The following is a 12,953-nucleotide window of genomic DNA, read 5'->3' as shown; positions in this document are numbered from 1 at the left end:
ACAGAGCTGCAATAATTAGAAGTGATTCTTTCTTTAAGACAGAGAAATGCTACCTCACAGCTTGAATATTAATAAGATAAAATTTATGAGAGCCAACAGAGTAATATAATATTGTCTCCAAAGGAAGAGGGCATTTATTTGCTTAGCTCTTTCATCAACCATTTTTGGACACACACTGTGTGTATAAAATACAGTTATGCAACCCATGTGGGTCAACAACAGAGGGTTGGTTGCTTCACCAGGATTATAAGAATCTTTTAAACACAATGGTACCACAAATTAAAATGGAAATCTATCAAAACCATTGTCGTCCTGAAAGCTTTGGCCACAAGCATGATTATTGTAGAAGGATGTTGTCCTTGGACGCAGCTTTGGCTCAGTTCGGCTGGTGTTATTTGTATCCCTCCATGGCTCAAAGTCAGAATTTGCATGGCTAAGGACCATAAATTTTTAGAGGAAAAAATAGGCTGTTTCCTCAATGCTAACACTAGCAGTTTTTTATTGGTTTGTAGTGGTTCGTAGGCAATTCATTAGGTACTAGAGATAGGAACAGACTGAATGTGGTGGCTGAAATCTGCCTTGAACCTCGAAGGATTCAGATGGAGATTTGTGTCTGCATCTGGTTGTTTGTGTTTGGGGTTGCTTTGCTGGATATGAAGAAGAATTAGTCAATTTCCATAGGATTTGGGTTTTGAATATAAAGTACACATTTTAGATAGTAAAACAGTGAAGCAGACATTGAGCTGATATAATCTGCAGACTTTAATTGAGCAGAAAACCTGTCCTGAGTTTTTCTATCCTTTTCATGAAGCTGGAACTCCTGTAGGGATGAGAGTAACTGAGAGAACATCCTGGATGTCGCTTGGCATCAGCAAAGGACACATCTCTTTACCCCGGGCTGCCCTCAGGAGAGGCTCCATGTTGCGTTCTCAAGCTCCTGACAAAGACTGAATCCTGCAATAACTCCATGCTCGTGTTGATGATAAACTATATTAAATAACAGGCACTGCTGGTTATTTTTAAACTGGTTATTTTTCTTGTGACATCCTGTTTTCCATCTTGGGGGAGGTAAATGACTAACAAGTCTGAAATCCATTTTTTCTTCCTTTCCATCCCTCAGGCTGGTATAGATGGAGAAAGCATTGGGAACTGCCCATTCTCCCAGCGTCTCTTCATGATCCTGTGGCTCAAAGGAGTTGTGTTCAACGTCACCACTGTTGATCTGAAAAGGTAAAAGCTGTTCAGTTTAACTGAAATAGTGAAATGATCCAATGTTTGTCCTACACAAAGGCACCACCAAGCTCAATCAGATTTGTATCTAACCTAGAGAGCCTGTGGTGCACAACAAAATAGTTGGGATTCGGGTTTGGTTGTCGTTTTTTTTTCACTTGTGGAATGTTTTAATATTAAACAGGGCACTTGGGGTACTTTTGGAGTCTTCCAACCACAAATTACAGAAAAAAAAAAAAAAAGACTGATTTTCTAGGAACTATAAATATCTGTGCAACTACCTGATTGTAAAGATTAGTGATTTAGTGACTTTTTTTCTCTGTCTGCAGAAAGCCAGCTGACCTGCACAATCTGGCTCCTGGGACCCACCCACCTTTCCTGACATTTAATGGAGAAGTCAAGACAGATGTTAACAAGATTGAGGAATTCTTGGAAGAGATTCTTGCACCTCCAAAGTAAGAACTTGAGATTTTTTTCAGTCAAAATTCCATTTCCTAGAAATGAAAGATGTCCTAAGAAGAGTTCCTAAAAAGCGCTCCTTCCTACAACCTTTACTTACAGGAGTAATATTTATTTATGAAACTTGCTGGCTTCAGTGAGATGACTTCCATGTGTGAAGGTTACTTGTGTGACTAATAACTGCAGACTGTTTTCTCTGTACACATTTCAGGATACCCTTGTATGCAGAATTAAGGAGATTGGTATTAGAAAAATTTTGTAGGGGTCTGGTGGCCACATTTTGCAAAGCTAAAAATAACTTGGAAGAGATGCTGAGAATTGCCACACAAAATATCTGTGCCAGGAAAAGCATTTTACAGTGAAAAACTGGAGGATTCTGAACTGTACGGTGTATTAGGAAGTTTGGAAGGGGAACTGATTACAGAGGATGAGAGGCTCTGGAAGCAGAAAAGTGCTCATTATTCTAGTCGAGAAATGACAAGAGCCCATGACTGAAAGTTATAACCAAACTAATTCAGATTAGAAATAAGGCCCAGATTTTTTCAGTATGAAAAGCTACCAAGGAAAGGTTTAGATTTACCAGATATGCCTTAGTTAGTCAAATGTTTTGGACTTAATACAAGGATAATGGGAAAAAGAAATTGCTGGCTTGTGAGTTGGACCTTAGAATCTATGAATCAATGAAATTTGGCTTGGTTCCTTATGGAGTGTTTTACCTCCAAGTGAATCAGCAGCTATAGGATAGTCGTGAGGCAAGAGATCAGATATTTTAATTTTCTATACTCTACTCCAAGACCACTGAAGTCAGTAGAAGTCTTAAATTGTGTTTATCTTTCAAATTGATATATTCCTTTGCACCAGTTGCCTATAAAAAGCAATTCGGAGGCTGAAATCTTTATGTTCCTTCACCTGGGTGATCCTAACATGCCTTGCTGTTCCATCCTGGGGTACATTTTTGGTGTAGGGGATTAGACATGACTGCCATTCATAATGGAGAGACTTGGCAGCCAAATTCTCCCCCACAAAATTTCTGGAAATTTATGCTTCATTCTGATTTAAGGCCACTGTATCTTGGATCGTGGTAACACAAAGCACAATTACCTTTGTCTTGAAACCATCTCTGTGTAACTCTCCAACAGATATTGTTAAGAGGGACTTACCAAGCTGTTGTTTTGAGATAAATGATGATGTTAATTACAGTTCCTCGTACAGGAGCTTTTGTCTTTCTTCTATTAAATTGTATTTGTAACCATCCCTATGATGCTGGTAGCAAGACGTTACTCTTCACACTGCTTCTGCTTTTTCAGGTACCCCAAGCTGGCTGCTAAGCACCGGGAATCAAACACTGCTGGAATTGATATCTTTTCCAAATTTTCTGCATACATCAAAAATACCAAGCAGCAGGATAATGCTGGTGAGTATGATCACTGCCAAATGTGCCAGGGAGTTTCTGTGCTTAGAAGTGGAATAATTTTACCATTCCCTCCTAATTTTATTTCAAGGTCTGTTTGGATGACATCAGGTTCTGCTGCTGAGCAGTGGGAGATGGTTGGTTCAGTGGGCTAAATCCACATGTTCCCAGCTGAATTAACTACATCTGTAGTAGTAAATAAAACAGGCCACAGAGTGTTCAGTAACCTCTTTACCAACAGCCGTGACATGACTCCTGTCCATACAGCCCAGCTTCCTCACCAGAACAGAATCCCTTAGTGCTTGTTGGAAATGACTGGTGGCCTGTGCTACATCCTCTACTTTGCCCAGATGCTGCTTAGAGGAGCGTGTGCTGACTGGACCCAGAACTCCGAGGCCAACTCATGCCATGACCCCTCATACTTTGTTAGATGTGGCTATGAGACCCGCTTACCTCATGATTATGTTATGTTGTTGTAGCTAATTTGCTCATATAAACTGAGTTATATCAAGACATCCAACATAAAGTTATTAAATGAAAGAAGTGGCTTTAAGAAATGTAACTGCACTTGGTAAGGTCCAAACTTTCCTTCTCATGTTTGTTTGTCGAAAAAAAGAACCCCCCCAGAAACCAGATGCCATTCATACTTATATGCATCCCACACTGTCTTCTTAATGAAATTGCTGTTCTTCTCCACATTCCTTTCCCCTAGAGAAACAACACTTCAGCTAGTCTTAGCTCCTGTTGCTCCATGAAAGCTAATGGATTTACACATCCCTATCTCTGGAGATGATCTAGTAGAATATTTGCAATCACTTACTGATGTGAATATAAGAATATACTAATACCTCTTATCTTGTATTACTGGTTTCACAGTCAGAGACCTAATGCCTGTTGAACACCATGTGCTCATATAATTCAGAGAAAACTAGATTTTTTCAGGCTCCAGGTCTGCCACGCATTTCATCTGTGCAATTATATTTCATTGCCCGGGGCTGACCCATGAGATAAAAGTGGGTAAATGATGATTTATGCCAGATAACAATCTCCTCCATCATTTTTTTGTGTTGTTAACAGAAGGAAATAATTACAGTGCTTCATTTCTCAGTGATTCTAAAGAGTTGGGGTTTTTTTGTCTAATGCTAATGGGACGCTCAGCTAACCTCTGTAGGAAGTTGTAAAAGGAAAATAAATTAAGAGTTAGACTAAATAGATGTTACAATGAAAGTAAAATATCTTGGCAATTTACAAGGAATTTTTATGGTCTGCTCTGCAACTATAAATCTTCAGCTTGTATCCTAAAACAGCCACGGGTATCTGTCCACATGCAGAATCCCAACTCTCACTTCTCAGTGACTCTGCAATATGCAAATCCCTGGATTCACAAGGGCTGGCATCTCCAAACAGGAATAAATGGCTGTCCTAGAGGTATCTGCATCTGGCCATAAGCAGAGCTGGAATTCAAGGTCGGATATCCACTACTGTGAGATAAGGAATCTAACCCTGCAAAGCACTCCACATTTTTAGAACCTGCAGTATGATTAATGGGAGCTTTCCCTAGATCTGCCTAACAAGCCCTTGGTTTAGGTACTCTTGAAAGAAAAGGAAAATGCTTCCAATGCCAATTAAGCTCACCAAGGTTATAGGGAAAAGAGACAGTCTTTGTTCCCTGCAAACACCTTCACTCCATTTTTGTTAGCTAGTTCGTGCTCCTGTCATATCCAGACGCTGCAATCTCTGAATGCACTCATCCTCAACTTTCCTCTTTGAAGTAGAGAAAAGGTTTTAGCTTAATTTTTTTACAGCTGTGCAAAGAGAATAAACACAGACAAGTAGAATATCAGTAATACCCACATGTTTTTTCTATCAACAGAGTAAAGTATCTGAGGACCTCTGGGTCCTTGGGACTGTCAAAGCAGACTTACACTTTGTGGGACATAGACCTCAATTTCAGTAGAGTAGTTGACTTCCAGTTTTCAAGGGCTAAGCAAGAATACCTTTTCCCTTATCCCAGGGATGTTTTACCCACCTTCCTGTCCAGTTAATCTGAACCACAGCAGTTATTCTGAAGGCTGATTTGGATGGCAGATAATGAGTTAATCAAAAAGTGGTTGTGTTAGATTTCTTGAGCAGTGAAAAGACTATGTCTGAAAAGGAAAGGACCACATCACTGGATGCATATTCCCATGTGAACCTATTTCTTTTTGATTGGTATTTTGTAAAATTGCAACACTGATCCAAAAGGAATCTGGGGCTCTATCCCTGATCTGATACATGTCCTTTTACAGCAGATTATGACACATTGTCTTTCCTATATAACAGTATAAATAGTTGTATATATTTCTGTAATAATAAAAAGCATTTTATATACATAAAATATAATTACTGAGGTGAAGTCCCGTTCCCTGTCTCCATATGAGCAGGTGAGATCCAAAAGGAACAGAGATTGCTGTTTGTTGTTATCTTAAATGGTTCCTATAGATTCCAATGCTCAGATAAAGGTAATACATCTCACAGTCATCCTCTATATTTGCTCCTAACTCCAGCTGACTCAAGTGCTTGGGTTAATCTGGAAAGCCACACCAGTAACTGGGACATCAGTTGCACATGATCAAAACACAAATAGAAAAAGACTTGTTAATAAATTAAAAATAGATCATAGAACTCAGGCCATTATATAAACAATAATTTTAATTTATTTTAGTTGGGAATAGGGGACTGCTGAATACCAGGGAAGCTAAAGCACCAAACATCAGGTCGTTTAAATTAAGTTCTTAAATTGGGAGTCAGGGAAGTAAATTCATTAACGTGTGGGATATCAGGCTGGGAATTTGTAGCATCAGCCTATCTCTAGAAGTGTGGGTAAGGTGTAATTATATGTGATCATTCTTCGTAGTGTACTGCTTTATCAGAGATCATGTGGTCTGTGCAATACGAGCTCTCACTACAGCCTGTGGCTGTTACATCTTTGTGGTAAAGTGGCGTGAAGTGGTTGGGATAATTAAATGAGATTTATGCAGCATGAGGATACTGGATGTAAGAATTAATGAGAACCTAATGCACTCTGAAGATAAGCCCAAGCTGGTGTTCCTCCCAGGAGGGTTTACAGCCAGGGCCATGCAGGAATGTCAGGCTTCAGATTATGCCATTGCTTGGCTATGTCATTGCAATATTCATAGCAGATGGCTCTGCTAACACAGTCTGTAGCCTTTAAGTAGCCAAACAATTTTTTTAATTTCAATAATGGAAAAGTTACTAAAGAAAACAAGAGATTGGTAACTTCTTGGTTTAGTGTGTATGTCTAAATCCTCACATATAAATGAATAGATTCAATGATAGGTATGTACATGTGTTTCTAAGATTGTGATACCCTCTGCTGGCAAATATGTGAATGTATAAAACAAGCAGCTTTACAATCAGGGCTGAAACATCCCCTTAACAAAAATAGGGTTCCTTCCGTCAAGACAGTTTGCTCTTACAAATGCAACATCATCAAAAGAGAAGTGTTTCATAGCAACCTATCAATTTTGACAAATGGAAAAAATCATGTTTTTTCTGGACGAGTTAAATTTACTTTGAAGTAAAATGCTTTAACATTACAGAGAAAAATAGTGATTTTTTTTTTCTGGATTCATGTAGTACTTCATTAGCCACACACCGTTATGTTTTGTGCCTGGCACAGAAGCAGGTGATAACCTTCTCCTGTAAGTCTGCATGGCAATATGTTATTGATCATGATTCATTTACTTACCAAAGGTATTTGGCAGCAAAGCTGCCCTGATTTAATAGTTCCCTGAATTTCTGATTCTTTTTTTCCATCTTTGTTTTCCTAACTTTCTGTCTTATAATATAAAAGCGCTGAAAGTTTTGGAACGGGCTGGCGAGGGCTGTAAGCCCAGAAGCAAACATGCTCATGCCATATCAAAGTCCCACCACTTTTAAGCTTCTTGAAAGGGAAGGAATTGATTCCAGATTCTCAGGATGTGGCAAGCTGTGTTTAAAGAAAGTGTGTGCATTTATTATTTCAAGTCAGTTCAATTAGAACTTGATTCCTTCCACCCCCCGTGCCACTTGATAATTTTATAACAGGCCTGCTTGAAGGACTCATCTCCTCATCGTGGGATGATCTGTGTCTCACTTGGATAGCAAAACCGAGTTATGCAGTTTTCTGGCCCTTGTGCTTGAAATGACAAGTGTTCCTTCACACAAGGACAGGAGTCCTTGGGAGGGTTTAGTGGCAGTAGTCTTGAAAATTATTTCCTGGATGCTCTTGCTCAAGTTTTCACAGCCAATTTGAGTGTTTCTGGTTGTTTAGTGATTGTTTAATATCGAGAAGGAGGTCTTGTCTGAGCCCAGGAAAGTAAACCAAGGTCTTGTGTGTTTACTTTAGTTCCTTTGGTTGATGCTGAGCAAGTCACTCAAGCTCTGTACAGTCACCAGGGTAGCAACAATTTATGTATTCATTGGAGGAGGATGAAATTTAATTAACTGGAATGCTGTGTACATATACAGTATCCTGCTTATTATTTTTTCCTGCGAGACTGTGTACTGCAAACCAAGGGGACAACCTAGAGTAACCACCCATTAACTGTCCCGCCTAAAATTGTAAGTTCTTTGGCTCGCAGAATGAGCCCTTTGATTTCATGTATGAGTTTAAAAAGTTGTTCTTGAATTGAGTTCTTAGGGGGCACCAGCTCCAGTGTGGGTGGGCGCATTCATTAGTGGTACGGAAGGATATTTCACTGTACGGCTCTTCAGAAGGCGCTGAGCTGGGAGACCACCAACATGATTTCATGCAGAGGAATTTCCAGCCGTCTGACCAGAGGACTCCGCTTGTCTGGTTTGGATTTACATCAAGAGGCCAAAAATAAAAGCACATTTAAATCATTAACTCACATGTGATTAAATGCCGTTCACCTCTTTCAGTAGCTCCATCACACTTTGTGGTTAAGTGTGTGAGGTGGGAAATGTCTCTCTCCCTGTGCTGTGTATGTGTGGGTACAGTAGATATGCACACACATGTATAGGGCTGGAATTTAAACTGCCCTACATCAGTTTTATGCTGTGGAGTTACTCTTGCTAAGCAGAGAGTCAGACCCATAGTACAGGTACATGCACAGGCTGAACGGTGTGTGCTGATCCTTTCTAGAAGCCATCACATGCCTCTTTAAATCAGTTCACTCCAAATCCCAGTGTAGAATATTTAGAGTAATACCAGCTCTGTGGTGCAGACCCTTTGTGGCACCTGAGCTGGGGTAAGACCTTCTTGATGTGGTGGGCAGCCTGTGTCATCCTGACAAGCATGGTCTGGTCTGGCTGCAGCAGCAGGTCGGTGTAGAAGAGCAAAACATCTGTCCCCAAAGCATCTCCATGCGTGGTGGGGAAGGGTAGGGGAATCACCCCCCTTCCTTCCAGACCGACTTCTCTCATCTGAAGGGATCAGGTTATAACTTTAGTTGTGATATGGCTTTCCTGAGGCTTTGATCCTGTTCTATGCCTAAAGGCTTCACCCTGTGCTCAGCAAAGTTCCTGGCAAAGCTCCTCTTGACTTTGACTTCACCAGAGCAAGTTTGAAAAGCTCTTTGAATGCCCCTGTACTGGTGGGTGTTTCCTGTGACAGGGATCTTGGATCAGACTCTTTGGGACCAACATTAATGCTTTATGCTTTTTGAACAGATTTTCAAGGTGCCATATAAATATATAGGTATAAATATAAATCTATAAATATGTGTGATGCCTGTATATCAACTTGCTATTAAATTTTTTCCTTCCTCTTTAGTTGCAGATTTTCCCTTTTCCACTACAAAATCCCACATCTGTCCAAGGCCCAGCATGAGCCACAATTTGTCCTGTGCTGTGACAATACTAAGTTTTCTCTGTCATGCAACCAAGAAGGACTAGAATAGTGTTTAAAATTGTTTTAGAGAAAAGGATTTGCTTTATGATTTAATATGTCAGGATGACAGTTCCTCTAGTGGAAGGTGTCCCTGCCCATGGCGGGGGGGTTGGAACTAGATGATCTTTAAGGTCCCTTCCAACCCAGGCCATTCTGTGATTCTGTGATGGTTCTATGAAAGCTGTTTCAGAACATTTTAAACAAGTTTTTATTACTCCCCCTGAGCTGAATAATGTTGGGCTCATGGTAGCTGAAGTGCCTGGCAGCTTTACAAAACCAGCCCTAATATAAAAAATACCCAGTCTTTAAAACATATGTAAAATAGCTTTTCTGCAACATTTGTGGCACATAAAGTACCAAATACATGTTGGTGAGTGTGATATAAAGCTTTTATTGCCATCCATTTGGGATGACCCACATAACTCACTCATGATATGTTAATAAAACTGTTCACTCTGTCTCCTTATAAAAACACATGTACAAAGACCACTAAAACTGTGGTGATAGCTGTGTGCTAACTTGTTAAGAAGTGCTGCAAGTTGCATTTATCATCCATCCTAAATTGCTTTATCTGCTTTCTGCCCAGTAATCAAAGACTGATTCGAAAATGCCCAGAAACAGCAGTTTGCAAAAAAAAAGTTTACTTGAGAAATAACTCTTTGAAAGTTCTTCTCAAAATCATGCTGGCTGGAGGCCCAGAGCCATCAATATTCTGTCTGGGACCAGTGACAGCTTTAAGGACCAATATCTTTTGACCTGCCAGAACTGAGATCTGAAATTTTATGCCATTAGAAGGAAGAGGTTTTCAGTTTTCAAAAATGATAACACACCACCACCTTAATCTGAGAAATATGTACTTACTAGGGAATATTTCTGAACTTTCCTTCTTCTAAGACGTTGCTAATCAAAGTATGAAGATTTCCTGATGGAAATGTGAAAAACACAATGTAAAAACAACACAAAACTAAAATTCTGTGTAAATCCAGATGTGATCAGACTGCAAGCTCTCCAAGGCAGAGACTTGATATGCTTGATTAGCGGTCTTAGATGTAGCCATTCTGGAAATAGTAAATATTTGCAATTAATTTACTAACAGATGTAATTTTATGACACATCTGTGTTGAAGCAACTTTGAAGACATTGCATACCATAAGGAGGAAGGAAAAAAAATTAAAGAATATTTGCATTTATATAAATTAAAGTTATAGAATATGCTGAAGTCAACGAGATCAATGATGTGCTGAAATTAGGGCACATTCTCAAGCCTTTGCAGGACCAGGGCCTATATGCACAGGCCAGGCCTAGACTACAACACTTGCAGTGGGAACAGTAGTTGGCAGATGCTCTTCCTTAAGAGGGAATTATTTCCCCTGTGTGTTTGAATATTCCTCCAAGTGCTTCTGGCTTTACTGGGGTGCTTTGTTCTGTTTCCCAGCCGAGCTCCCATGCTCGCACACAGGAGCAGTAGCACAGCTGGAAGTGGATTAGAGCAATCTGGCGGCAGCAGTCCTGGGAGGAATTAAGCGCCTCACTGCTGGAATGGGAAGCCTAAATTACATTATTATTTAGAATTGAGTTTTAACTTCATTGCTCTATGGTTTTGCCCTGGTGGGTGACTTCCCTCGGCATGTTATACTTGGTGTATCCTAAGTATGTTCCCCACACCAAGGGCTTAGATGAAGCTATGGCCTTACTCAGTACAGTGTCCAAATCTTATATAAGCAGATGTTCAGATTTAAACACCCAGTTGGTCTTAATGTCCTGAGAGGATTGTTCACAGGCTTATATTTAGCCATTGCAGAGCAAGCTATCACATGATAGAGAGCCTAATGACTGGCTCCTGGAAGTCAGTTTGCAAAACTGTTGGTGACTTCAAAGGGAGAAGAATTGGCCCAGAATCTGTTTTTCCCAAAACAGATTTTTTTGTTTGAAGCATGCAAATGTTCCTCATAAAATAACAGGGAAACCAAGAATGAGACATAAATGAAAATCAATGTTGCTAATTTTCTTTATTAGATCAGATCTTAAATAGTTGATCTTTAACTTGAAAACAGCGTTAGGAATAAGGCATCAAAATGGGACTTTGAGGCTAGGAGGACCTTTGGATTATTTGCTACCATCTCTTGCAAATCCCATCCCAGTCAGTTTTGCAATTGAGCAAACATGTTAGTATTTCATCCTTGAAAGGATTGGATTTGATCGATCAGAGAATAGAAAGAACTGGAATGTCTTTGGTGCACTGAAGTGTCTTTGGTCTTTGAGGCTTTTTTGCAGTCCTTGAGCGCTGTATTATTGTTCTCCTTTGACCTCTTGCTAGAATTCCCAATGCCTTGTTTTAATTGGGGACACCAGAACGTGGAAAAATGTTCTTAATTCTTGCCACAGCAGTTGCAACAGAGGGAATGTGACCTCCCTACTAATACTGGAAATTTTTTCATGCATCCAGACATAATTAAAAGTCTTTTTGCTTTTGCACCTTTCAGAGAGGTTGAGGCATAATCGGGATGATCCCTAAGTCATTTCATGGGGCTTGAAACAAAAAAATCTCAAAAGCAGAGAAACAATGGAAAAGAATTAAGATGTGAGTCATTTGTAAATCTCGTCGTCTCATGGCTTTTTGTGTCTCAGTAACAATTTCTGAACACAAAGGACAGAAAATACTGAAAACATTAAATAAATCTATTTGAGACTGAGATTTTTAAAGTGAACTAAGGGATTTGGGAACTTAATATCTTTAAAATTTCATCCTCAGGTGCTGCTAGATAGGCATTGCTGTGTTTCCCTCTCATTCCACCAATACTGGAATTACATATAATGTAATTGAAATAATTGAAGTGCAATTGGGATTATCCTGGTGTAAACAAAAGCAGACTTTATTCTTCTACATGCCTGGAATTGAAATAAATTGATATTTAAGATTCAAGTGCCAACAGCCTGTAGAGGAACTGACTTTTTAAAAAAGTTTTTAAGGTCCTTAAATCTTGGAACACAAGGGGTCCCCACAGCACTGTTGCTAAAGCCTGGCTGCACTATACCAGCAGCTCACTTTACTCTCATTTAATTCAGATACATGTAGTTAGTGTTCCTTTGTTGGTCCCAGAATCATCTTGTTTGCTCTTTGGTAGTAAAACAAAACTTTACACTCTGAGTGAACACACAGCATCTCAAAAATCAAGATAGCAGAGTGCTAATCTCATACTATGAATAATGTGGTTTTATAATCTGCAGGGATTTATTTTATTTTTTTTCCCCAAGTTTCTGATGCAAATCAGCTGCTGATTCTCTACAGTTATTTTAGGGACACCTGCACAGGACTAGCATTGCAGAGGTCAGGATTAGGCCCTCGGGGATGTGCCCTAGAAATGATGCTTGTCATTTACGTGCTGCTTACAGAGTTACAATGATTTGTGAAATGCAAGTTTGGTGCTGTTCTTCCTGGGGCACTTGTAGGCCAGTAGTTTTACATTTACTTGCTTCCTGTCCTCAGGGTCTCTTGGACTCCTGAGAGACTTGGAAGTGAAGCTTTCTTTTGGTGTCATTTGAACACCTGGGTTTTCTTCTTAAAAACCAGCATTTTAAGGTACTCTGCCTGCATTCTTTGTGATAATGTTACAAATATTACATTTATTTCTTGCCTCCACTGTAAAACTGAATAAGGAAAGGGAAGGAGGAAACCTGAATTTTCAGTATAAAATTAGACATAAGTCAAAACATTCTTTCTAGGTGCTTTAAAAAAATGTGTTTAAATTTTTTAAAGACATTATTGATTTACCTGTTTCATTAGGTTTAATTTGGGAGTAGGACAAATGGTATGAAAAAAGGAAGATGGCCAGATGCCTCTTCTTTTTGTTATATTTACTGTGTACCTTCCTCTAACCTGAACCATATGTCCACGGGTGGTGCATCACAGCTTTACTAATGCAGAGTTTGTGACTGAAGTGTACTTTTATTCTTATT

The 12,953-nt window shown here is 39.5% G+C and overlaps 1 protein-coding gene across 1 annotated transcript in view; it reads left to right on the top strand.

The window, feature by feature from the left end:
- The window catches only part of CLIC5 (chloride intracellular channel 5), a 59,561-nt gene that overhangs the window by 26,501 nt on the left and 20,107 nt on the right, over positions 1 to 12,953 (top strand). Inside the window, exons 2-4 of the mRNA XM_008921511.4 lie at positions 1,121 to 1,230; positions 1,560 to 1,685; positions 2,997 to 3,103. Of these exons, the coding sequence (XP_008919759.1) occupies positions 1,121 to 1,230; positions 1,560 to 1,685; positions 2,997 to 3,103 (343 nt within the window). The remainder of the gene's footprint in view (positions 1 to 1,120; positions 1,231 to 1,559; positions 1,686 to 2,996; positions 3,104 to 12,953) is intronic.

This window comes from Manacus vitellinus, unplaced genomic scaffold (genome assembly GCF_001715985.3).
Source record: "Manacus vitellinus isolate BGI_N305 unplaced genomic scaffold, ASM171598v3 scaffold_11_pilon, whole genome shotgun sequence".
Classification (NCBI taxonomy): domain Eukaryota; kingdom Metazoa; phylum Chordata; class Aves; order Passeriformes; family Pipridae; genus Manacus; species Manacus vitellinus.
The sequence above is the reverse complement of the archived record's forward strand: the minus strand, read 5'-3'. Positions and strand labels throughout refer to the sequence as shown.